General features: G+C 42.6%; 1 protein-coding gene and 1 non-coding gene across 4 annotated transcripts in view; both read right to left on the bottom strand.

Annotated features, from left to right (window-relative positions):
• Positions 1-13,228, bottom strand: part of PANK1 (pantothenate kinase 1) — a 50,973-nt gene extending 37,745 nt beyond the window's left edge. Inside the window, exon 1 of one of the 3 annotated variants that reach the window (XM_053923165.1) lies at positions 12,273-13,228. In XM_053923165.1, coding sequence (XP_053779140.1) covers positions 12,273-12,981 — 709 coding nt within the window. In that variant the 5' untranslated portion in view covers positions 12,982-13,228. Of the gene's footprint in view, positions 1-395; positions 545-11,369; positions 11,600-12,272 lie in introns of those variants that run through there. The other 2 variants (XM_024563420.4, XM_045197788.3) reach the window with 2 other exon arrangements.
• A 5,012-nt stretch (positions 13,229-18,240) lies between these two features.
• Positions 18,241-18,347, bottom strand: LOC112307418 (U6 spliceosomal RNA). The gene has a single exon (XR_002975046.1). It is a non-coding gene; the product is annotated as a U6 spliceosomal RNA (small nuclear RNA).
• Between the last annotated feature and the right edge of the window lie 9,503 nt (positions 18,348-27,850).

The following is a 27,850-nucleotide window of genomic DNA, read 5'->3' as shown; positions in this document are numbered from 1 at the left end:
ACTATCTAATTGTGCATCATAAAATACTATGGTCTCTCAACTGGATACAATACATTGTTTACTTTTTCAGCAAGTAACAGATTACGGTTATGTTCTTTAAAAGAGTTCTTTTAGAAATACATATGAAAGCATTTACCACTGAAATGATATGCTATCTGAGATTTGCTTCAGTATCATCGGTTTGGCAGGGGAAGGGTCCCGTGTCATAGATAAAGTAGGATGGAACCTGAGCTGCTAATGACAGAAGCTGAGTGATGAGTAATTAGCAGTTAGCTATACTCTCCACCCTGGTTTTTGTTATAACTTCCTAAATAAAAAGATTGTTTTTGAATTTCAACACTCCCCTAATATTCACTCAGGACAGTGAGAGGACAAATGGAGCACAGTGAGTTTACCTTAGGATGGAATTCCAACGGGTGTGAGGGAAGTCCCCTTCTTGCTTCACAGCTCTTGTGTATGGAACCAAACCTACCATGCTCCTTCCCCTCTTGGCTGGGACAAACTTCAACCTGCCTGTCCCAACTGGGACAAATTTCAACCTGCCTGTCCTACCCAGAAACCTGCAGTGAAGATATTCTGGCAACTCCACCCTGCCATTTCAGCAGCAATACGGGCACTGGAAAGGTGCCGGTCTCAGCTGGGGCCAGATTTACACCTAGTGAAAGAAAAAAAAAAATGCTGGTGTTCCCCAATCCCTAAGTAATAAAGGTGGAACTCAAAATAATCCAAGTCATTTAAAGTAAAAATAATGAATCATGAGATATGGATAAAGAAGTCCAAAGTGATGAGTTTCCTGTGATTAATACTTTGCTGCATGTATATATACATATATATCATGAAGACACGTAGTATATTCTTGTCTTCTTCTTTCCTTGGTCCCTGCTACATTGCTGGTACACTAACACCTGCTCATTCTACTTACTGGGCAATTCAGCCCTGGGCCCAACTATATCTGAGGTAGGAATTGAAGAGGGAGAAAGGGAGGCAGATAATAATGTGATTTTAAAGTCTACCTTTGCACCCTAGTGGGCCCTCAAACATTTACAGCATACCGTCTTTCCTGAGCATGAGGCTCCCTCATCTAACTGGTCTGGCATTGTCCTACTTAGCAGAGGACATGTTGACCTTTCCTCCCATTCTCTGCCTCCAATGCTTTAATAATTCACAGTTTGTATTACTGATGCTCTCTGGGACTTTTCTCTGAGTGACATGTGACCTGAATCCCAGTCAGCGGTGTACCGGTAAATGTTTAACAACTGGGTCTCTGAAAATAAAGCCCTAATTTTCAGCATTTGCCAATTTTCATTGCATAAACATAGCCACTGTGGCTAATTTGAAGCTACAAACACAAGGATACTGAATGCAGAGCTGGGGAGTAATGCATACAACCGGCTCCCAGAGCCTGTAGGAGCCAATGCCAGCATACTACCGGGGCTCCTGTGGTACCCCCACCACTCTCCTAAAAATGTGGATGAAATATTATGTGGTCACCCCAGAGAATAAATCACCTTTCGGCCAGTTCCTCAAAGTAAGAACCTTCCTTCAAAGGCAGAAAGACATGACGTTTCCTTGGCCAAACTGATAATATTACCTTCCTTCCCTAACTGTATAGCATCACTTCAGACGCTTTTCATCAAACACAGGCAGCTGGGGAAGTATAAACAGTAAAATCCTCAACTATGCTCAAGTCCTCTGACTCAAACCCACAGCACAGCGATTTGTGGAACCACCAGAGCATGTGAGTAACATCAAGCCAGGCAAAGGCGTCGGGCTGCGCTCCAGCTCAGGACCACATGAAACTGAGTGTGTCACCCAAAGTTGAGCGCAGTGCCTGGCCCAAAGGAATAAAAACTGGTCTGCCCCTGCGGGGTCCATAGGGATTACGAAATCTCCGTGCTCAAAGCCTCCCAGGTCAACACTCCCCTGACCCCTTTATGAAAACCCCAGGAAGCCATCCTGCAGCCTAAACTTTAATCCTTTCTAGCACCCCAATACAACCTGCACTGAAGCTCACGGGCGATGAAGTCTGGCAAGGGAGGGCTTGGGTCTGGGTTCTTCAGAGGGTGGGACCCCAAGCAAAAGTCACGGTGAAACAACTGTCTTTACCTAATGAGCTGTCATGTAGAAGACATTAGGTATACTGTATTGTCGAGGAACACAGGGTAAAAGGTGCGGGGAGGCAGATTTCGACTTAATGTAAGGAAGGACATCTAACACCACCACCCACACAAAGAGCTAACATTTACTGAGTGCTTATGTTTTGCTGGAAGCCTCACCACACTTGCTTACACATATCAAGCTTGAGGTGAACTAAGTCCATCCCAGTCTCTTTCACTCCTGGACTGCTGACCTCAAGCTGGAGAGAAGTTGTTTGTCCAGAAGGCTCAAAGGGTTCCTATTAACCAGCACTGCCCAGGCTGGCCACAGGTCACAGATGTTGACGAAGGTCCAGACTATCCTGAGCTGCAATCTAAAGTCCCTGTGGCCTCAGACTTAGCACGGGGTCAAGGCCAGGCACACCAGAAGGTTCATGTGCTAGTCTTGCAGGCAACAGGTGCCCAGAAATATCCATGTCCTCATCTGCCAGAACAAAGTTCGCTTGGCTGTGGGTTAAAACTAAGGTCCAAGAACTGGATGCAGCTGTTCCGAATTCTGAAGCCCTGTTCAATTCATTCAGCTTTCATACAGGAAAAGTGCTCACCTTCCCATCCTTATCTCTTTTGTGCATATCTGCCTCTCTCAAGGCCTGAGATATCAAACAGAGAGATCAAAGGAAGATAATTCCTTTCTAAAAAGGAACTTTGTCCTGACACTAGATTAGCAGTAATGTAAATTATACTTTATTCTTACAAAGTTGCCAACATCACTTTCATGCAGGGTATGCTCACTGTACTCAGTCTCAGTAGTCGTAATGGAGCAATCTAAGAAAGTGACAATGAGGTCAAGACTTGTGACACAGGTCAGATGTCCTTCTAGAAATGTCAGAGGGAATTAGGGGAGATTCCATTCAGGTGATGTCAGCTCAAGTTGGAGGATACCTCGAAACCCAGTCTCGAAACGACTCTCAGTTGGAACAAGATGAGTTCATGGAAATTCTGATATTTAAGGAAGTTTTAAAAGCCTCCATAGCACCCTGGCCAGGTAGTTCAGTTGGTCAGAGCATCGCTGCCATACACCAAGGTTGCAGGTTTGATCCCTGGTCAGGGCACATGCAAGAATCGGTCGATGAATCGATGCATAAATAAGTGAAATGAATTGATGTTCCTCTCTCACTTTCTCTCTCTCTCTCTCTCTCTCCTTTTTGCTCTCTCTCTAAAATAAATAAATATATATACATATATATACATATATATGCCAAACAGCAATAACATTAATAATAAATGCCCTTTATTAATAGTAGCTAGTATTAATAGTAAAATATCCTTCACTATGCATGCACCAGGGTCCAGGCATTCTACTACACACTTGGTGTTTTCTACATTTCTACACAAGCACCATTCATTTCCACTCAACAATGCAAGCTTCTAAGAAGTTAAGAATCTCACACTTAGTAATTAGTAGAATGAGGATCTGAATCCAGGTCTAGTGGCTCCACTCCAGAAACTGACCTCACTTCCCAGGAACCCACTAGAATCTCATGGCCCAACAGAGTCCAAATCTGAACTTGGATGGTTTTTACCCTGAGTACTTGAGCCCTTCCTCAGCTTCTTCACCTGCAGAGGAAGATCATGATAGTACCTGTCTTACTCCATTCAGTCTGCTTTAAGAGAAATACCATACACTGGGTAGCTTATAAACAACAGAAATTTATTTCTCACAGTTCCGGAGTCCAAGATAAGGTCCTGGCAGACTTGCTGTCTGATTAGGGCCGGCTTCCTAGATGGCCAGCTGTCTGTTCACCGAGACTTCACATGGCAGAAGGGACCAGCTCGCTCTCCGGGGTCTCTTTTATAAGGGCACTAATCCCAATTGCGAGGGCTCAGACATCATGACCTAATAATCACCTCCTAAAGGCCCTACCTCTTAATACCAACACCCTGGGGTTAAGATGTGATATACGGATTTGGAGGGACACAAGCATTCAATCCACAGCAATACTGACCTCACAGGGTGCTACTCTTACTTCCACACATAGATGAGCTTTTTGCCAAAGGTGTAAAAATTTCATACACTTACCTGTTCTGAAAGTTTAACAGAACATACTTCTTTTTTCCAACATAAATACATACTAGGCTTATTGTGGCAGAAAAGAATGTCAGCTAGCTGGCCATGGAGTTGGACTTGTATTGGCATTTTGACCCTGCCACTCACTGACTACAGGTTTAGGGCAGGTTGCTTCACTTCTCTGAGCCTCCCTTTCCCCATCTGTCAAATGCAGAGTGGGAGTGGTAAGTGTGTGCTTTTGTAAAACCACATACAGAACAGTAGGCACATGGCTGCTGCTCAATAATAGCTAATCTAATTACTCAATCAAGCGAAGTGACTACTGTAGGGACCCACTCTTGTCCTAATTTTTCTATCCTCTTCCCAAACGATAACGAAATCTGCAGAGGATACAAAATTAACGCCCAGAAATCGATGGCATTTTTATACACCAATAATGAGCTATCAGAAAGAAGAAGTAAGAAAACAATTTCATTTACTATTGCAACAAAAAAATAGTAATAGTCAGGTACCTACAAATAAAGTTAACTAAGAAGGTAAAAGACCTACACTCGGAAAACTATAGGCCACTGCAGAAGAAAAATTGAAGAAGTTACAAATAAGTGGAAGCATACGCAGAGTTCATGGATAGGACGAATTAACATCATTAAAATATCCATACTACCCAAAGCAATTAATACATTCAACACCATTCCTATTAAAATACCAGTTGGGTATTTCCTAGAACTAGTACAAATATTCCAAAAATTTATATGGAACCAAAAAAGACCCCGAAGAGCCTCAGCAATCTTGCAAAAAGAAGAACAAAGCTAAAGAACAATATCATGACTCCTGACATTAAACCACACTATAAGGCCACTGTAATAAAAACAGCCTGGTACTGGCATAAGAACAGACACATAGATCAATGGAACAGAACAGAGAGCCCAGAAATAAACCCACGCCTGTATGATCAATTGATATTTGACAAAGGTGGTAAAAGCATACAATGGAGCAAAGACAGTTTCTTCAGTAAATTGTGGTGGGAAGATTGGACTGGTATATGCAAAATAAATAAAGAAAGTAAACCAGACCGCCAACTTACACCATACACCAGAATAAACTCAAAATGGATAAAAGACTTCAATGTAAGTTATGAAACCATAAAAATCCTAACAGAAAACATAGGCAGTGGAATCTCAGATATCCCACATAGCAATATTTTCGCTGATATACCTCCTAAGGCACTGGAAACAAAGGAGAAAAATAAGCAAATGGGACTATATCAAATTTAAAAGCTTCTGCACAGTTAAAGAAATCATCAGCAAGATGAATAGGAACCCACTATAAGGGAGAACATTTTCACCAATGACACATCTGATAAGGGTTTAATCTCCAAAATAACAAAGAACTAACACCAGGAAGACAAACAACCCAATCAAGAAATGGGTGAAAGACCTGAACAGACACTTCTCCAAAGAGGACATACAGGGGGCCCACAGACGTGTGAAACAATGCTCAACATCACTAATCATCAGAGAAATGCAAATTAAAACCTCAGTGAGCTGTCACACCTGTCAGAATGGCTGTCATCAATAAATCAAACAACATCAAGTATTGGTGAGAATGTGGAAGAAAGGGAACCCTCATGCACTGTTGATGGGAATGCAGACTGGTGCAGCCACTGTGGAAAACAATATGGAGTATCCTTAAAAAATTTAAAATAGAACTCCCTTTTGACCCAGAGATTCCACTTCTAGGAATATATCCTAAGGAGCCCGAAATACCAATACAAAAAATATATATATGCACCCCTATGTTTGTAGCAGCGCTATGTACAACAGCCGAGATTTGGAAACAGCCTAAGTGCCCAGGAGTAGACAAGTGGATAAAAAAGCTGTGGTACAACACATTTGCACAAAGAATACTATGCAGTAGTAAAAAAGAAACTCTTATATTTTGCAACAGCATGGATGGACCTGGAGAGTGTTATGCTAAGTGAATGAAGCCAGTCAGTGAAAGACAGATACCACATGATCTCACTCATATGTGTAATCTAATTAACACAATAAACTAACCAACAAAATAGTAACAGAAGCTTAGATACATGAAACAGACTGACAGCTGCCAGAAAGGGGTGGGCGGGGAGATGGGATGAAAGATGGTGAAGGGATTTAACAAAGAACATTTACGGACAACCCAGGGACAGAGACAACAATGTGGTGATTGACTTAGGGAGGGGAGAGAGTGGGGCAGGGTGGAGGTGGAGAGAAAAAGTGGGAACAACTGTAATAGCATAAATGATAAAAATAAATAAATTAATGCAAATAAATAAATCTGGAGAGGTCCAATTATTTTGTAACTGCCTTTAAAAATAATGTTCTGTCAAATCTGAATCATCTGCTTCTTTCAAATAAATTTCCAAGGGGAAACACACACACACACACAATTAGACAACTCTAAGCATCTAAAAGATGTCATAAATAAGCAATGAAATACCAAGCTTGACACCTGCACCATCTAGAGAAAGGGTCTACTTAGAAATTCTGGCCCTGGCTGGTGTGGCTCAGTGGATTGAGCACCAGCCTGCAAACCAAGGGGTCCTTGGTTTGATTCCCGGTCAGAGCACATGCCTGGGCTGCCAGCCGGGTCCCCAGTGGGGGGCGCACAATAGGCAACCACACATTACTGTTTCTCTCCCTCTCTTTCTCTTTCCCTTCCCCTCTAAAAATAAATAAACCTTTAAAAAGTAATAGTAAAACACACACACACACACACACACACACACAAAAACCCCAAAACCTGTCAATTAAAACCAATACTCCTTTGTTTCCCTACTAATTCTGTCTCCAAAACCATGATGGATTTTGCTTTATTGGCTTGTTTAATGTCCCACATGTTAAAAATTAACAGCACTCTTTCCATCTTTGGTTATTATGCCAAACAAAATATGCTTTATATTAATGTTGAAATGCACTTACTGATCTTTTGAGGAGAAGTAGTGTTCATACGTCTACCAGACCCTGACACCTGACTTAACCACTTGGACACTGAATGTGCTCTTGCTTTCCATTTTGGTCTTTTGTTCTTAAATTTGCAATGCTTCTCATCCATCTAGAAGTACTGATTATATATTTAAAAATGCAGCCCTGGCTGGTGTGGCTCAGTGGATTAAGTGCGGGCCTGTGAACCAAAGGGTCAACGGTTCAATTCCCAGTCAGGGCACATGCTTGGGTTGCAGGCCAGGCCCCCAGTGAGGACCACTTGAGAGACAACCACACATTTATCTTTCTCTCCCTCTCTTTCTTCTTCCCTTGCCCTCTCTCTAAAAATAAATAAATAAAATCTTTTAAAACACTTTAAAAAATAAATAAAAATGCACACGTATCCACACTCGATGCAGATTCAACCTAAAAATGCTATCAATGTCTCTCTTACCCTGGTCTTTCTAATTAGCCTGATTCAGAAGTAGTGGAAAACACCCGTGCCAAAGCTAAGTTTCCTGATATTTAGAAAACTGAAGCCTCGTCACTCCCACATTGGTGGCTCGCTTAAAATGGCAACAGATTTGGGTTTATTCTGTTTGTACCCACGAGTGTGTGATGTGCACAATGGACTCTCAGCTATTTTCTGCCAGTGTTCTATCTGCATGATCTGAGAAGTCAGATCTTCCCTCCCCGCCAGGCCAACCAGCGCACTGATCCAGTACTGATTCCTGCCCATTCGGACACACTGAGAAGGAGGAAGGCAGCTCCTATTCTCCAGTGTTCTCAAGATGCTCAAATATTTGCCTTTCTGTTAGCATAGTGCTCAGCAGCTCAAACAATGATCTCTTTTACTTTTTTCTCCTCTCTCCTCCAGTCTGCTTATCTAACAGTGTCCTTGGGGTCTAAAATATCCAGGATTTCAAGGCAACACCGATATACTACTTTGTGTCATTTCTTCAGAAAGAATGCACGTATTTATCAATTTCGTGGAAAATCACACTGGGTGGAAAGAGTCATGTTCACAGGCGGTGCCGCAGCACTAGTAATGACGGAGAGACCCAACTGCAGCCGGAAGCTGTGTGACAGGGTAGGTAAATTATGGCCTATGCACATAAGGGAATATTGAGAAAACAATGCAGTCGTTAAAAATGACATTTTCATTCTCTAAGAAAATGCTTATGCTAAACTTTTTTTTAAATAAAAATGTAATTGTGCCCTGGCTGGTGTGGCTCCGTGGATAGAGTGCCAGCCCGCGAATCAAAAATGTAATCACAATGTCATTTTAGTACTACCTTTAAAATATGGCACATTTTAAGCTGCTTTTGGAGTGATGGGGCTGTGGGGCCCTGCTTTTTTGTGGTATATGTTTGTGTTATTCAGTTGAGGGGGGAGGGTAAAATAAAGTACTTACGGGAGTAGGAGTGTTACCGCTAATCAAACAAAACTTTTTGGTCTTCCTTATTCTAGGCCTTTTTTTTTAAAACTAAGAAAGTCAGTCTGACGTTGTCTGTGCCAGCTCAATTGTCTTGTCCTATGGATTAATGGTGGGTGGTGTTCTGAATGGTGAAGGGAGCCGGCATTTACAGAATAACTGCTATGTGACAAGCAGGAATCTAAGTTCTGTGTATGTATTACTCGCTTAATCCTCACATCAACCCGAAGGGGCAGGGTGATTATTTCCATCCTACTGAAACTAAAACTGAAACATAGAAGTTAAATAACTGGTGTCTGGTCATCCATCTGCAATTTAAACTCAAGCCCTCTGGGATCTGAATGACTTACAGCATTTACAACACTACATTAGGCGCTCACTGCATCTTGTTAGAACTAGCATTAAGTTTCAAAATATTTGGGAAGTGAGCTGATTCCTTAAGTCGCCATTTATACAACCTATGCTTCAAACAATTAGAGCCCCAAAGAGCAGACCAAAGGAATCTCCCTATTGATGCCTTATGGGAACTCCACTGAAGACTCTGCCAAAGCCTGCCAGAGATGGAAACAGCTACCTCGATGACGTGGTAATGTCACTGGTCCCTTTTTTCTGTGACATCCATCAAATATTCACATGCAAGGAAGGAGAGAAAAAATATATCATCTATTATCAGTCTTCCAACTTAATTGGAGGGGTCAGACAAACGACATGAAACGACTGGCCCAGGGCATAAAAATGCGTAACTAAATACGAAGTCATGGGTGTGGCAGAGTGAACAACTTCGCGTAGAAGTCATGTAGAAAGGGCTGTCAGCTCCAAAGTATTACAGTACTTTGAAGGCACAAGAAACACTTGGAGACCACCTAGCCAAGTCCAGCATTTCAAAATGAGAGCTAATAACATAAGGTCACACAACTGTGCTAAGTAGCAGAGGCAGGTAAAATAGCCAAGAAAGTTTGAGGAGGGAATCCTGGAAAAGCTTTCCAAAGATAAGGTTCGGTGAGGTGATGGTCCTTTAGATGAAAACAGTAGACAATATTCCCCTTTCCTGGATTAGCAAAATCTATCTGCCCCTGGTCTGATGTTTATGTTGAACTATTTATTTTATTCCATTTATTGTGTTTGCACATTAGGCATTTTAATGAGTATTGTATTCTACCCAAAATATTACCAGATAGAGAGACATGCACGCACAGTGCCGGCCTGAGAAGCGATACCCCGACTGGCCTGACATACCTCTTGTTTGCACAGAAGTAGGTGTTTGATGTTGTAAACTGGTAAGGAGAAATTATTTATCCAGCTTTGATGCCTCCTCCACTGACATACCCTTCAATTTCATAAAAAGCACTTAAAGTGGTGGTGGGAAAATGGAGACAACTCTATTTGAATATTAATGAAAAAGGACTTAAAAATTCTTTGTGATAATTGCTCACAGAAAATCTATCAAGCACAAGAAAATAGGGATATGCTTAACTCTAAGTAGATTGATCTTACAGTATCCAAACATCAACTGATTGAGCAATATTTTTTATAAAAAGATACCTGAACATTAATAGGCAATGTGTAAAGATATTAAATTAAGCCTAGTTTTGGGTTTTTTTAAAGAATTTTTATTTATTTATTTTTAGAGAGAGAGGAAGAGAAGGAGAAAGAGAGGGAGAAAAACATCAATGTGTGGTTGCCTCTCATGTGCCCCCCACTGGGGACTTGGCCTGCAACTCAGGCTTGTGCCCTGACTGGGAATCAAACCAGCAACCTTTTGGTTCACAGGCCCGCGCTCAATCCACTGAGCTACCCTAGCCTGGGCAAAATTAAGCCTAGTTTTAACTAAGAAATTTCAGTGGTGAACCCAGTATATGTGAGTCAGAACATGTACAATTTACTTCAGAAATGTTTGTTCAAATTGGAGAAAAGAAAACATGATAGGATAATTGAAGTCAATTTTGATGAGTTCTTTTTAAAAGTTCGTAAGTAAGTATCATGGTCACCAAATTTAAAATAACTAAAATTTTTATTTTTGTAGAAAATACAAACTATTTTCTGACACAAAGCACAGAAGCATAAAGTTATATTTTCTTGTATTCTAAAATAATGATTCCTGTGGATTTGCAAGCATAAGTTAAGGCTCAAGGTTATGTTTACTCTGCCCCCAAGCCATTATTAAGAGTATATTTTCAATTCCTCATAAATTATTTTAAGATGTGTTATACCTTCAATTAAGCACAGACCACTCAGGCTAGCAATACTAAACAAAAACTCAATACAGTTTTTTCATTATAGTTTAGCTATTTACATTGCAAACTCTCATACAATTTGTTAATGTAGATCAGAGAAATAACTAAAATGTGGTTTCAAAAGAAGTAAAACAGCTTAATAAATCATAAATAACAACATTATGTGCATAAAGGCATTTTTCTAAAAAAGATCTCAAAAATAAAAGTAAAGACAAATTCAGTGCTAGATGTCTTCCTTAGAACCAAAGCCAGATCTGCTGCGTGGCTTCGAAGTTGCAGACAAGATCTTAACATTCGTTCTAAACATTTCAAACCTACAGAACACAGTATCAGTCACCACATTCCAATCAGGTTAAAATACTTTCCAAAGTCTCAGAGACTTTAACCGAACGCAGAAAAGCTAAGAGTCTAAATTGATATACTGACGAAGAAACTGAGGTTGTTTGCCAAATACCAATCTTTTACAGACACATCCCAAACTTTTCTAGCAATTTCCCTATATCAAACAGAATAATCTAAATGCAAAAAGTGTATGTTTTAATGCAATCATTTAGTAACATGCATTCTACTTACTTTGTTTTTTGCCATTTTTAAGCTTCATTAAAGACACCCAGAAAGAGGTAACTAGTTGAATGAGGTTCGGTTCAGATAAAAACCAGTTCTAAACTCGACCTACAAACTTACATCCCAGAACGCCCTGCTGGGAAGGTACTCTACAAATTAACATTACATATACAAGCTTTAGATTGTGAAATAATGCATTTCAAGTTTCTGCGCTGGGTATATTACCATTAGAAACCCTCAAGTCTACCTCTCCACTCCCGGAAAAAAAAAAAAAAATCTACCTCCAATCCTCATTGGCCCACATAGTTCCGGCCCACATGGTATCAGTGGGTGTGTCTGGCCCAACAGGTCCTTTCATTGGCTGTGAAGAAACAGCGTTTAATAGGCTGTGATTTGGAGGTTGTCAAACTCCACGCCTCCAGATCTAGCGCTCGCCAATAGACCCAAGGTTCTGGCGGCTACTCTACGATTCAAAGGGCAAGCTGGCTGCCGGAGCGCCAACCCCAGAAAGACAAGCTCTGAAGAAGGAAAGGGGAGCTCCGACAGTCCCTCCAGCTCTATCCTTACTTCCGGACCCCATCAAATGTTCACACGCGTGCATTTTTCCACCGATAAACTAGAAAGCCAGACAGTGCCTTTGCCTTCTATGGAGCCGTGACCCAACTAGAAGCAGCTCAGGCTCCGCGTCCAATCGGCCCATTCTACAGATGCAAACAGGCAAAGCCTAGGCTTCGGCAGCGAGCTTTAGTACTGAAAACGCCTTAGGAGAAAACTAGTTCCGGACGCGTCCTCCCGGCAGTTCCCTGGCCGGCGGGCGCAGGGGAGCACGGGGCGCGCCCCGCCGCTCCGGGGTCCCCGGCCGGGCGCGCAGCGCCTGCCTCGCGCTGGCGCTCCCCTCCCAGGGGTACTTACGCGGCCTGTTCTTCTTTCCGGAGTCCATCCTCCTCCGGAGGCGGCATTTCTTGGCCGGGGAGTCGTGCTGAGGGGGCGGCGGCTGCGGCTTGAGCTCGGGCAGGAGCGGTAGGCGCGGGGGCGCGGCGTCGCCGACGCCGACGCCGGCGGGGCCCCGGCTGCAGAGGCGCGACGGCTGGACGGGCGGTGGGTGAAAGCCGTTTTGCAGCAGCCCGTTCACCGCAGCAGCGCCAGCGCCCGGGGGGGTCCCCGGGGCGTGCAGGGCTGAGCGCTCCGACTGTCCCCCGTAGTCACCCATACCGGAGGCTGGTGGGACAGCGCGCGGGCCCCGCCTCAGGCGGCCTCGCTGGAGGTCATTCTCGGACGTCTTTATTTCCCCGGATCCTCCCTGCGGCTTCCGATTCAGCAGCCGCAGAGCGGGCGCCGGGGGATGGCGAGGCGAGTGCTCCTCCCCTCCTCCCACCGGCTCCACCAGCTCCTCCGCGTCCAGCCCCCCGCATGCGGTCCCCGCCCCGCCGGCCTGAAGCATGCCCTCCCCGGGCGCGGAATCTGGGATCTCCGCGCACCCCCAACCGGGGCCCCCGCAGCCCACCTCCCCCCGATCCACGAGCCGCGCGACTTCAAACGCGGCTTCCTCGCTCCCCAGACCTGTCCCTGCTACTGAGCATGCCCAGTCCTGCCCGCCACCGCCGCCGACGACTTTCAACATGGGGACTGAAGTTCTCTGGGTTTGCAAAAAGATGGGCGGGTTGGGCTTTGTCTGGCTGAGTGAGCGGAGAGGAGACTGGATGAGGTGGGCGAGACAGGAGCGAGCGAGACGCTTCCGGAGGAATGCAGGAGGAGGACGTTAAATGTTTGTAGAGGTTTCAGGCTTGTTAATCTTGTCCCTAGTGGGCTAGATTACCTCTGCAAGGTCATTCACGTCGTTCCCACCCTGAAACCTTTGTGAGTGTGCCTGCGTTTGGTTAAGTGACTAAACTACTCGCAGCCCTGAGGGGAGGGAGGAGAACGATTATTTTTAGAAGGGTAGGATGATTTGGAGAGGGAGGGGAGTAAATTTCTTTGCTGGCACAAACACAAGCACCATGTGGTCTCATGGACTTGTCTTTTGCAGAGAGGAAACCTAGGAATACAGTGTAAGGACAGTGAAGGACACAGCTGTAGGCAGGATTAACAAGTGCTGGAAGAGTCCAAGTAAACAGAAGCAGTCCCAGCTATAAAAAGCACTTTCCTCACCCAGAAAGGACTTTAAGAGACAATGTCATGCTATTTCCGCTTCGGAGGGTGGCGAACTCCCTAAGCTTTGGAGTCGAAACTGGGTTCAAATCTCAACTTAACCACTGAGCAAACCCAGAGAAAGTCATTGCTGAAGTTAACACGCCTGGCCATACAAAACAGGACTGGGCCTGCTCAATAGGCAGGACAAATTTGGGTGGTGCGGACCTTCCCAAAATTGTGTAATCCCTGAGGCCTCAGCTTTTGGGTCTAAAAGTACCTGGTACAATCTGTCACAGGGTAAATGCCCAGAAGAGGTCATTATTCTTATTACATTGTTATTAGTTCACCATTCATTTCAAACAAGGGAAACAAACTGTGCTTGCAGCCATATTTATTGTGTGATTTATTGTGCGTGATGTTCTCCATCATTTGTACTTAATCTAGAGAGGAGTCAGAGGCCTGCGTGCATTCAGCAGCAGCTAGGGCCTGCAGCTCAGATTTGGCAATGCCTTCCAGCAGAGCCTTACCTAGCTAGAATCAGAGATGTGGAACCAGTGCCCACTTGAGAGTCCATCCACTCATTTTTTTTTCCCAGATAAGGAAACTGAGCCACAGACAGATGGCTGAGGTTATTAAGAGCAAAGCCAGCTCTGGCTAGTGTGGCTCAGTGGATTGAGTGCCAGCCTGTGAATGGAAAGGTGTGGTTGATTCCCAGTCAGGGCACATTCCTGGGTTACAGGGCCATGTTTCTCTCCCTCTCACTCTTTGTCCCTTCCCCTCTCTCTAAAAACAAGTAAATAAAATATTTTATACGACTAAACCCTAAATCTAATTATCGGCTTCCCTAACCTAGTTATATTTGAAGACAGAAAAAAGAACTAGGTGATATGGCCCCTGCCTACCTTTCTTCCCTCATCTTGGGCTCCCTGTACGCTCTCTCTATAAAGCAGCCTTTCGGTTCCTCAAATGATTATCCCTTTGCATCTGCTGTTTCCATTGCCCGAAAATCTCTTCCCCCAAAACTCTGTCTACTGAATTCAAACTCAGTCCTCACATCTCTACTTCAATCTCTTATGTTTAGAGAAATCTTCCCTGACCCTTAGGACTAGACTAGGTCTCCCTGCTCCCTATACTTTTACCTTCCTGACTCTATCAGTTTTAACTCTACAATGGGGATATGTGGGCTGGGGCGGGGAGGGGGGGACCGGCGCTCCGCCTGCAGGGCTCCCCTGGCCACCACAGATGAAAATAAGTCTACCAAGACATGATCTGCTTGGGGAGAAAAGGGGGCCAAACTCTCAAAGGAGAAGGGCCAGGAACCTGTTCCTCAATGGGCTTTTACTGGGTTTAATTTGCATAGGAATACAGGGCGTGTATATATATGTGTGTGTATATATGTGTATATATATGTGTGTATATATATAGAGATGTAAAGCTCATCAATCGTTGACAGGCAGAAATGATCAAATAATAGATAACATTCAGAGAACTCTGAGGGCTTTTTCTGAGTCAGGGTCAGATAGTTAAAGGGCTATAAAACTTGGGGAACCAAACTCATTTCATTCTTGAACCCTTATCATTTAAATTGAGGGCATTAGCAAAGTAAGTTTCATAGGATTTTATGCATTCTTTCCTAGGCCTGATCGCCCTGGGGAACACACCCTTTCCAGCACAGGGCCACACCCACCTCCAGCATTGTTTCAGGCTTAAATCAGGCAGGGGAAGTAAGGCAGCCAAGAGATTAGGAGACTTCTTGCAGACAGAATGAGGACTCAGGCTATGTCAAAACCAAGGGGCGAGGGTCCATTACCCCCTTTTACTATAGCCCCCCAAGTCCTTCCCTGAGGGCCCCTTCGTGACCATTCCTGTCTTAGGTCGTCCCTCCTTTGAGGAATCTTACCCATCATTGGCTAACCAGTCATCCACCTGGGGCCAAGCAGGGTGAAGTGAAAGGGGGAAGAGGCAGCGCCCCTACCAGGAAGATAAGCTTTGTCTCGTAAGTGGTTTATGGTCCCAAGGTCTTTTCACTCAGCCTTAGCCATGGGGGGTTACAGCTTCTGGAACCAGGCAGGGTGGTTCCCAAAAGGGATAATAATAGAACATTACTGAGTTGTTACAATGATGAAATAAATATATACCTTTAAAGTGCCCAGCACGTCATAAATACTATGAAAAAGTTAGATAGTATTATTAGATTGTCCATCTCCCCCCACTATACTGTAGTCACCATTAAGGAAGATGACTCTTGTTCAACATTGTATCCCTAGGAAGCTCTTACTAATTATTTGTGACTGAATAAATGACAGGTGATATTTCACCCAGGGTGTCTCTCACTTCTATTGTAAATTTGCTTAAAAAAAAACAAAACTCCATTGCTACTCCAAATATTCAAATATATAGTTTTCAAATTCCTACATAATTTAAAAAGAGTAGTTTAGGCAGCAGTTTACATCAGAGATGCAAACAGAAGGATTAGCAATGCAGAATCTCCAAGGACATAATCTCTCCAACTTGATTCCCAGGCATGGTGAGGAAGGCCTGAGCCAGGTGGCTTGGAGCCAGGCAGCACAGAAGTGCTGGTACTGGGGACAGAACGTCCTCCGCCTGCTTCCTTTCTGCCGCCCTTGTCAGGATGGTGTCCTGGATCAGTTACACCCGGCGTGGACATGTGGTCGAGAGGAAGCCAGGTGGCATCTCACAGGTTTATTTGGGGGGTTAGGGGAGGTGTTGGAGGTGTAACTTTGAGCATGAGCTATCGTGCCCCAGCAGGGGATGGAACAACTAACGTTTGGAAGGCAGTGAGGGAGGAGGGAACCCACAAGCCTCTTGTCTCCCTCTGTTCATTCATTTATTTGCCAATTACATGTCAAGTGTGTACTATGTTGCAGACACTAAAACAGATACCCTCATTACCCTAGGGGCATACAATTCTTGGAGAGAGGTAAATCAAGTGTTCTCCAGCATCAGTGTATATAAGAATAAACCAGGGAGCCCTGGCTGGTATAGCTCACTGGATTGAGTGTGGGCTGCAAACCAGAGAGTTGCCAGTTCGATTCCCAGTCAGGGCACATGCCTGGGTTGTGGGCCAGGTCCCCAGTACAGGGCACGGGAGAGGCAACCGCACATTGATATTTCTCTCTCTCTTCCTCCTCTTCCCCTCTCTCTAAAAATGGATAAATAAAATCTTAAAAAAAAAAAAGAAAAAAAAGAATAAACCAGGGAGTTTTTCCTGGTCAACAGTTTGTTGAAAATCATACATACAGAAATGTATCCTAAGGGTGGAGCTCAGTGAATTTGGCAACAAATAAACGCCCTGTGTAAACTGCACCTGATCAAGAAACAGAACATTATCTGTAACCTAGGAGATTTTTTAAGAGCAGATTCTGGGCCTAGGCCCATAGTAGGTTTAAAGCATAGGTATCTGTGTGGTGATGATGATGATAAAGAAGAAGAATATATTTTAAATTAAATAAAACTAACAATTTTTTAATGGGATTATGATGCAGATGGTCTTTGCTGGGAGAAGCAATGAACGAAGTAAATATGTCGCCTATGCTATGGGAGGTGTGAACAAAAAAGGGGCTGTGTAATAAATAAAGGTAACCAAAAGTAACTTCACAGGGTTGTCTGATGATAAATTCCTAACGGGGCGGGCCATGGTGAGTAGTCACGTCCCAGGCCTATAAAGGTTTTACCTTCGCCTTAAGCAAGCCCTGCCCTTCTAGGTTTTAACATGTAAAATAAAATATGCAGAAAAGGAGCAAGACCTTCTACCTATATTCTCTCTGGGTCTTGTACCTTAAAAAGGACGATCCTTTAACAATACAGATATGATGATGCTATTCTGATAGCAAAAACGAAGTCCCTACCCCTCACCTAGATTACAGTAAAGACAGGCCTTAAGCACGTAATCACCACAAAAGCAAAGGTGTAAGCACAATCCCTGACGTGCGAACAAGGTAAGGCTCCCAGTGTCATGAGGATACGTGCCAGGGTGACCTGGCCTAGCCTTAAGCTTTAGCAGATTAAATGATATTTAAGCTGAATTCTGCATATTGAGTAGAAGTCAGCAAAGGTGGGTGTGGGTGTGAGTGTAGAGGAGGTATTCTTAGTCTGTCCTATATTTTAAATATGGTAGGCACTTCCTAAATACTTGCTGAGCGGAAGAATAAGTTGACTCTGACCTTGTCAGTAGGGCAAATCAAATGTAAGGAAATTAGTCACTGGAATAAACCACTGGAGAAAGGTTAGGCTAATTTCTTTTCCTTTACTGTCCTATCTAGGTTGCTTTTCTCTCTGGTGATGAAGTATTTTCTACGCAATACTCTTGTTGCCTATTTAAATGTTATTTTTTTCCCAGTCAACAGAGATGGAAAAATATAGCATCAGCAGCTGCCATTACCAGTAATTACTTTGTGTACAGGAATGAAACACACCCCACAGGAACAAACTTCCTGTCAGTCACTAATAGTTTTTGAGCACCTACTAATTATGATTTGGTGAAGGGGGGGAGTATGGCTACCTAGAAGTTTGATAAGCAATGATCAGAGTAACCCCAAGCATCATTTCAGGAATAGAACTGGGTTTAGCAAACTTATACGTTACTATCTAATATTTATTGAGTCCTTCTATGCCATACACTGTACTAAGCACACTACGTGTCATCTTCTTTTTTATTGTTATTCTAATACAGTTGTCCCAATTTTTCCCCCTTTGCCCTCCTCCACCCACCTCCCACTCCCACAGTCAAAAAAATACGGAACACTTCACAAATCTGTGTGTCATCCTTGCGCAGGGGCCATGCTATTCTTCTCTGTATCGTGCCAATGTCTGTATCTGTGCTGCCAACATGAGCACCTAAATGCCACCTTTTCCATTGGCACAGTAGCCGTGTGAGCTGGGTACTATTATTCTCATACACCCGATGAGGGAACTGAAGGTTAGAGAGGTTCATTAACTTGCCGAAGTTCACACAGCAGAAAATGTATAACTGGCATTTGAACTCAGGTCTGGGTGGTTCTAGAAACTGCACAATTCCTAACCGTGGTGCCTCCCAAAAGGCGGTGTTCATCCCTTCACCTGCAGACCTTGCACCACGGTTGCAAACACCTGGTATACTATTCCCCTGTCTGCGTAGTGTTGCTTTTCATAACAATTATTGTGTCCCTTTATTTCTCACTAAAATTTTTTGTAGTCTAATATCTTAGATTCTTCCAAAAGAGCCTTTTTTCCACTTTTTAAAAATGTTCTAGCTATAACAATCTCTACTATGGCCATCTCTATTTTGTATATCTATTCAATGAATATTTTTAAATGATGTCACCGTGTGCAAGCTACTGTTTCAAATCCTAAGGTTACAATGATGAGCAAGGCAAAAAGTCCCTCCTGTCACAGCGCGTACATTCTCGGGGGCATGGACAGGAGATGACAGGGAAAAAGCAGGTACAAGTAAATAAGTATAGACTTTACTAAGTGACATTAAAAAAAAAAAAACCAAGGTGAAGGGAAAGAGAATAACAAAGCGGGGGCAGTTTAGATGGGGGGTAGTTGGTAGGGAGAGTCTTATATTAGGGTCCCAGCATTCAGAGCATTCAGGTTTGTCATATAGATTCCCTGTTTTCCAGGTAAATTTCCCTCTGAATAGTGAAGGTTCTTTAGCTGCAAATAATAAAAGTTACTTTAAGTCATTTCAGCATTAAATGAATTAATAGAGGGAACTGGGTATAAAGACTGAAGGAACAGCCTCTATCCTGGGCTCCCAGTAGTGCCCCCCCCATTTTACCAGAATTAGCTTACTAAGGAAGGGGGCTGCTAGTTCTGGTTCAAGAGCAAAACAAGAAGTCAAGGGAGTCACGACTCTTACGTAGCACTATATATTGGCCAAAATGCATTGAATTGTGCTCTTGCATTGATGAAATTGATTGTATTTAGGTTATATCTTAGTAAAGGTAACCCAGAAAATAAAGGATAGAATTTTAGAGAGCTGGATGGAGAGGCATATTAATATGTATAATGTTTTAACATTATACAATGCTTTTTTGTATACCAATATTTTCACAGAGTCTAATTAAAACAAACAACAACTATGATCATTTCAAGAAGCCAGTGAGATAAATAAGAGATTGTATGCATTTTATATATGAGGAAAATAGACCTGCAGAGGTGATTAAGTGATTTGCCCAATATCATAGGGCTGCTGCATAGATGAGGCAGAATTTCTTCCACATTTCACCCCTGCAGTTTTCAAATACTTAAAAGTTGCTGACAAAAATTGAAGGAGAGAGAAGCAACACTTTCATAGAATACAGAAGTTCTCCCACATGCTGGTCTTCCGTGACCTGGAATAAAAATGAAAAAAGTGATAACTTAAATCACAATAACTAGAACAGAACCTTTGAGAAGCAAGAAAAGTTTTAAAATATCCCATCTTTGATTGCTATGCTTTTTCAAGTTGCTCTAACACTTGAGCTTTGACTCTGCTGAGAATAGAATGTTCTACATTTCCTGTTTTACCAGGGGCTGTGATCCCGACTTTCCCGCGTGCTCAGAGCTTTGGCCTGCGGTCCGCTCACTCGCTGTGCGCAGTCAGGCCAGGGGCCTGGCTGCCACAGGCTGTCTCAGCCCCTGCTGTCTCCCTGCTGGCTGGAGTCCAGGGGAGGTACCGGGGAGGGAATGGCAGGGTCCTCCTCTCCTTCCTTCTCTACCTTGGGAGGCATCTTCAAAAGCTGCTGCCGCTCTTCTGGGGTCTCCTGGATTCTGTCTTTCGCTGGGTGATCTTAACTCCCAGGCTCAAATTACATCCCTTTTTCTTTCTTTCTTTTTTTTTTTTTAAGAATGTTTATTTATTTGTTTTTAGAGAGAGGGGAAGGGAGGAAGACCCACGGTCCCTCCCTTTGGATATCCAGGTTGGTTTCTCTTCTCCTGATTGGACCTTGAGTGATAGACCATCTGTGATGTTGACTCAGGATTAGATCTAGGACCATTCCTGGAAAAAAATGTTAAGGCTTTAACCACTTCACTTGGCATCCCTTTATGGCCCACCCCTCAGGCACAAAAATGACATCCATTATTCCATTCTGGGTGGGCCAGGAATTCCATTCTATTTGTGTCAGAAATACAACCCTTAGAAAATTAAAATGTATTTATCAAATCGGCTGGTCTGCAGTCATCTAACAGCTGAAATAATGTGTTTAATAGGTCTGGAGTCTTTGAATAAATATTTAGCTGCCCATTTGTTATACAACATTTAGCATGTTAAATTAGTATAGTGGAGATTTTATTAGTTGGCATAATTAACACTAATTTCTGTAATAAATAACTCCAAAATCTGAATGGCTTAACATAACAAATGTTTATCTGTAGCTCACAAAGAGTCGAATGTGGACAGCTGGGGCTTTCTGCTCCGGGCAGTCACTTGGGAACCTAGCGTTGCCCTAGATGTTGACATCCAGCTAGCAGGTGAGGAACAGACAGAGCGCAGAGGGTTGTGGGCACATTGTAGGTAATAGGCCTAGGAGCAACATTCCTCGGCTTGGTCCACATCTCACTGGCCAGAACTCAATAATGTGGCCCCTACCTAACTGCCAGAGAGGCTGGGAAATGTAGTTTGACTTAATGCATACGAGAAAAAAGAAAGGACCTTGGAAAATACATGGTCAGTCCCAGCTGCCCTTCTGGTCAATAAGTTTGTTTCACCCTTCCTTCCATAGATAAAGTAAACTCTTCCACCACCACCACCCTAACCGCCAGAACATTATCCGAAGCCAGGGTGATGCTCAGTCATCTGCATCTGGTCCACATGTGGTAATTTTTGGGTTGATTAAGTTATAAACTAAAAAGAAGAGGCATTGGGAAATGTCTGTTGTTGGACTCTGTTTCCCCTCTATGATAGGAATTATTTTGTCCATATTTTTCTGTGACCCCTGGTCCCACTCTTTGGGACTTCTCTTTTGTTGATTATTGTCCATGGCAATACCTGAAGTGGTTGATGAGGAGTAAGTTATCTCTGGGGCTATGCAGATTTGGGAGTCGGCTTTCTCATATGGAAAGCTATGAGCCCAAGGCTGTTTGTCGTTTTAGGCCTTGGCTAGTCTATGTCCCTGGCTTTTGTTTTCTTTAGAAATACTGTTTCCTCATAAACTTGACAGGCTTCTCATTGATTTCCTCCTACACAGTTCTATGGCACAAACTGTACCCCAAATACTGTCTTAGACATACTTCTCAGTCTTCTTTGACGTTTTCCCCTTTTCCTTATGTTTCTCTCGGCGTAATGGCAGCCACCTGGACGCTGTCCGGATTGAGTGGGAAGGCCACAACTTTAATGACATCGCTGCCATAAGGTGGTCCTCTAGCGGGCCTCTGTTGCTCACAGTTTTCTCAATGTTATTTCCTACTATTTGGGGTCTGGGAGGCTTCAAGACCTCAAATTTATCTAATTTTCCTGTTTTATTTCTTCCCACACACTGCCTAAAATCACCAACCAATAGTGGCCAATAGACACTGACAGTTTGATTCTTTCCGACTGCTTGTCTTGGAGCTGACAGATCAGTAAGAACATGGCTGACTCTTAAGTTATTACAAGTGAGGATTTTTGTCAAATGTTTTGCCACTGCACAGCATGGGTTGCCACCTTTTCTGCTTCTGCAGTCAGTTTCCTTTGTTCCCACCACTGGCGTGCTAAGCCAGTATCACTTATTTTAGACTTTTGTTTTCCTAGTGCCCTACTTTAAAGTCCCATTTGGGGAGTTTTCATTATAGTAGTAATGCTAGATCCATAAAATGAATTTCCAAATCTTGGTGTCTTAAGACAAAGACATGATGAAGTTAATTTCTCACTCTGTAATCCAATGTAGGCGGAGAAGGGGGTTGAGAGGAAACTGCTTCATGCAGTCACGCAGAGCCTAAGCTAACTCCCTCATCTCCAATGCATGACTCCCATTTCCCCCGAGCATAGATACCCAGCTAGCAGCTGGGAGAGGATAGAGAGCGTGGATGATCACACAGGATTTTTTAGAAGCCAGCTCCATGAGTGGCACATTTCAGAAAAAGCCTTGGGGTTGGCTCTAATGGTCCTGTTGAGTCACCACTGTCCTTTAACTGATCCATGTAACTAGGGGAGCTCAGGCTTCCCTTACCAGTACTGTGTCGCCTGCTGAACCCTAGAGCTAGAGGCCAGGGTTAACTCCATCTGAAGTTGCACTGGGAGATACAAGATGTGGTTCCTTCAAATAAACCACCAGAAGAAGGGAAAGAAGGTATTGGAAAGTCAACCCAATAGGTATTTATTACACAAGCTTAAAAACTTGACTGACTTTAGTCTGCTCACTATTCACAGGAAGAGCACAGGAACAAATAGTAGAGAATGATGGGACAACAACCAGCTAAAGCAAGGCCAAGGCATCATTCCCCACTTTCTCAGAGTATGTCCCTTCACCTACCTGCTCTCCTGCACCATGAAACTACCAGGGTATATACAGAGTCCCAGGAAATTTATCCTGATTCCCCGCCTTGAAAAGATTATGTACTTTCCATGAAAAGTCACCACATGGAATATTCTTCCCTTTCCTACCTCCAAACTTCTCTAGGAGTTATGCTTAGCAACTCCCAAACACAGTCTCATGGACATAGTAATTGTCACAGAAAGCAAAAGAGAGTGAAAATGCAAGTGGCAGGTGGAAAATAGGAAAGAATGATAATATGATCCAACTGAGGGAAACATGGGGCTCCCAGAAAAACTTTTTACTTTATTTGACAATTTTCCCTCCCGTTATTTATTAAATAGCCCCCCAGACCTGCCAAAAGACAGGAAAATCTTGGCCATTACTTTGACCACAAAACAGAGGTTGAAAGATCCAAGTAGGTTGCATGAATAAGTTGAGAGGGACCCATGTGAATGCTGGCAGAGCATGCTCTTTCCGAAGTGAGCAGTAGCTATTGAACTCCAACTAACTGTTGTCAAGTGGGAATGCAGGCCTGGGGGTGCCAGGTCTGACTTTTTAAGAGAAGTCAGAAATCTAGATTCTAAAATAAAATCTTGTGATGTTTAATGTTCATGCAATAGTCTCAGAGACTGTCTCCGATGGTCCTGGCCCATGGTATCTGTGCCCCGGCGTAGTCATCCAACAAAGTGCATCATTGTACCAGGGCTAGTCTGAGTGACCAATAAAATATGACAAAATTGATAGTATGTGACCTACTTCTGAGGTTAGGTCACAAAGGATATGGAAGGCTGTCTCACTTTCTCTGGGATTAGGCACTCTGGGGGAAGCCAGCCACTCTGAAATGAGGACACTCAAGCAGCCTTTGAAGAGGCCCACATTGGGCTCTGGCCAGTGCGGCTGGGTTGGAGCATCACCCTATACACCAAAAGGTTGGGGGTTTAATTCCCCAGGTGGGGCATGGATGGGAGGCAACCAATTAATGTTTCTCTTTCACATTGATGTTTCTCTCTTGCTCTCTCTGCCTTCCTCTAAAATTAATAAATGTATTTAAAAATTTTAAAGAGGCCCACATGGGGAGTAACTGAGATCTCCCACCAACAGCCGTTACCACCTTGCCAACTACATGAGTGAGCCAATCTCCAGTGAAGCCTTCAAATGGTGCAACCCTAGCCAACATCCTGTCTGAAAACTCAGGGGACGTCCTGAGCCAGAGCCATCCACCTAAGACACTGAGTAGAATAGATGTTTATTGCTTTAAGCCACTGAGTTTGAAGATATTTTGTTGCACAGCAATAGATAACTAATTTTTAAAAATAAAGAAAAATTTAAACACTGTGCAAGTAAAAAAAAAAATTCTTGGGCTGAATTTAGGTTGCCTGCTTATAATATCTATAAAGAGGAAGGGAAGAAAGAGTAGGCTCATGTTTTCTGATTCTTGCTTGCTTTGAATTGAATTTTTCAACCACAATGAATCCAAGAAGGAAACTGATTTAATAAACGGAGTTATTTTTTTTCCAGATTCAGTTTGACTTGTGTTCAAACATGATTATACCACTTAGTGGTTATGAGACTTTGGAAAATTTATTTAAGCTCTTTTGGGTACAACTTCCTCATTTGTAAAAGGGGAATAACGATAGAAGTACTTCTGACGAAAAATTGTGAAATACTTTGAAATGAGAATAAAAAAACCTTGGCGGGTATTCTGTCTAGTTTACCCATTCAGATTATCTCTGCGTTTTACTGTCTTTGAGTTGTCTGTGGTCTGTAAATTGTAGAAAACGGGGTAATGCAATGATTCTAGGACATGGATGTTTAATAAATTGCTTGAACTAATATCACGTAAATATCATGTAATTGTGTCTAGTGCTCTGTAATTGATTATTGTCCTCTGTCCTTTCTCAGTTTTGCACCTATAAAGTAAGTTTATTGTAGCATTCTGATGGATAAATATTTGTCTGCTCTTTAGCTTCTCATTTGAACTGGTTGTAACATCTTATTTAATTCATCATTAGTTGATTTGTTAAATAAAATCACACATATGTTTATTTTATATTTGTATGTGAATCATAATTCAACTTTTAAAAATTTATCCTCCAACAGACTTCAGAGTGTTGTTATGATGATTAATTAATCAGTACAGGCGTGTACGCGGGTGTACACGTGGGTGTCCATGTGGGTGTAAAGTTCTGTGTCCTGAAACCACGGATTCTATAGAACCTTGAGGGAACTTTCCCTGGGGAGTGAAAAGTCGAACTGAATACCATGATGTCTCGTACCATTAACCGTATTGTCCTGTTCCTCATTATGTTGACTAGTAAGCTTCTTCATTAGTAAGGTTCACTGAAAATCCAGCTTGATTGTACGCTCCTGCTCCGAGGCCTTTACGGCCATAGCTGGGTTCAAGCATCCCCAAACCCCCAAAATAAAACTACTAACGGTATGATGGCACGGCTCTGCTGCAGCATGGGCTGATTAGTCACTAAAGCCCTTAGCACAGTGCCTGGCACACCGTGCTCAACAATATTGGCTTATTTTATCATGATAAGGAAAAAGGTAGCAAAGAAGCATTGATAATGCAAGGTCACAATTAGGTAACACAGAGGACCATTGGCCTACCTGTTCTACCTATTCTCATTTTCTGAAAAACAGTTCTCTGAGACAATAGCTTTGTGAACCAGAACAGCATTCAAAATTTTAACATAGCAATTATGAGTAAGATCTCAGAAAAATCATCTAACCTCTCCCATGCCCATGCCAGTGGTAATACTGCAGCGGTTGTTGCGAAGGCTTGCAAAAGTAACATCCATGAAATGAGGGTAGTAGGAGTGAGCTAGACAGGCTGTTGGTCTGCAAACAGATGTAGAAAGCAAGTGGCTGAGTGTTCTTCCAAATTCTGAGGCTACTAGCAGGTAGCAAAAATTTGGCCATAAGTGGGCCAGGTAGTAAGAAAGAGTCCGTCTATTTTTGTTGGAGAAGGAGATCAACTATTTGACAGAGATAAATATATTTTTTTAAGAACATTAGAACAAACCTGATGGTAGATGGAAATAGATGCTCTGGCTTGACATCAGAGAAGCAGTGTGGAATAGGATGGTACTCTGGAGGGGTAGCTCCGGGTAACTGTTGCCAAATCCAGAGTTTTATAAGAGCCACAAGAAATCTTAATTGTTATATGATATTTATCAGTTTGAGCAATTTATTAAACATGCCCGCTAGTCAAAATATGTCTGCCATTTGTTGTGACCTCTGCCTTAGGCCATGATGTTTTGGATGTGCTCTTTGGGTGGCAAATGCTCGGTGACACTCAGCACAAGTTGCTTATTACTGCTGAAACCTTTTTAACTGGCATGAGTAGAAGATGAACTGCCAGATAACTGCCTGGTCCTTTTTGCTGGTCAAGGTGGAGTTGTTAATAGTTAACATGTGAGTAGGACTTGTGGCTCTCTTGTCACTTTGTTTCACCTCTCACACTAACCTTTGTCCATCACGATGTGTAAATGTGAAAAGGTTTTAAATATGCTCATCCTTTCAAGAAGCTTTGTACTGTAGAAAATAGATGACTTTGGAGTCATACAAACTTAGATTCAAATCGCAGCCTCACTGCTTGAGAGCTAAGTGACTGTGGATAATCTGCTTAAAGTCTCCGAGTCCCAGCTTCCTCACTTATAAAAAGAGATTAACAGCTGCACAAGAAGCCAGGATGCTTTTATCTTCCTGCTCCACCATCTTTACTGTATGGCTTTTAGCCCTTAGGTTACAAGGTGGCTTCTGCATCTACAAGCATTGTTTTTGAGTTCAAGGCAGGAAGAAGGGAGAAGAGTGAAGGTTAAAAGGCACATGCCAGGTAAAGTATGTCTCATTTATAAAATTCAGTAGCTTTCATAGATGTCACACCTAGCAGACTTTTGCTTACTGGCCATATTATCCACTCTTGGTTGCAAGGAAACTTGGGAAATAAAGATTTCTTTTTTAAGCTGGGCACATTTACATTTACATATGCAGCAGAATTCTACTGCTTCGAATAAAAAGATTAGCTATAAAAAAAAACAGCTCCTGGGTTAAAAAAATAATCCCAGCAGTATCTGTGGAAGACATTAGTAATCCTAGATATTATGTTTACATTAATTTTTATTTCAGCTAGTCCCTCTCTTTTGTCATCATATCCAAAATGCTGGGCATATAGAGTGGGGGTGTATGTACATTCTGGTTTCTTCCCCATTTAATTGATACATCAGAAATATATTCTTCCCAGATAGATTTTATAAAAGGGTAAAAAAATTCTTTTAAAAAGGAAGAAAGGGCTTTTTTACATAAGTAACTATGTCAAGAAAGTAATTTTGGGTCTTCTTTCTGCTGAATATTACTACAGTAACAATAACCATTTTTATTACAATAATAGCTACAATTTACTAAGCATTAACAGTGTGTCAGACACTGTACAAAGTGCTTTATGTTTATTTTATCCATCATAAAATCTCTATAGGGCAGACTCCCTAATCCCTACTTTGCCAAAGTGGGAACTGATGCTCAGAGAAGTTAATTTGCTTAAGGTCATACAGCTAATACACAATGGAGACAATATTTGAATTTGGATGTTTCTGATTGCAAAACTTCTGTTCTTAGTCACCAGATTATACTTAGATTGCAAGATGTGTCTCACCTACTTCTGGGGAGCCTTTCCAAACTTAATTCTGAAGGTCAAACCTTGGTCTCACCATTTGGCCAAGACTACAGTAATAATTTTGGAGGTAAGAATCATCAATGGATGTAAAATTAGTGGAACAAAGTTTGATGACTAAGAGGATTTATGCATATTTTCAAAGTATCTTATGTATTGATTATGAAGAAAATAGGAGTAACTTACAGTGGAGAAATCAGGCACATATGACCATAATCAAGTAATCATAGTTAACTTCACTA

This window comes from Desmodus rotundus, chromosome 4 (assembly GCF_022682495.2).
Source record: "Desmodus rotundus isolate HL8 chromosome 4, HLdesRot8A.1, whole genome shotgun sequence".
Classification (NCBI taxonomy): domain Eukaryota; kingdom Metazoa; phylum Chordata; class Mammalia; order Chiroptera; family Phyllostomidae; genus Desmodus; species Desmodus rotundus.
The sequence above is the reverse complement of the archived record's forward strand: the minus strand, read 5'-3'. Positions and strand labels throughout refer to the sequence as shown.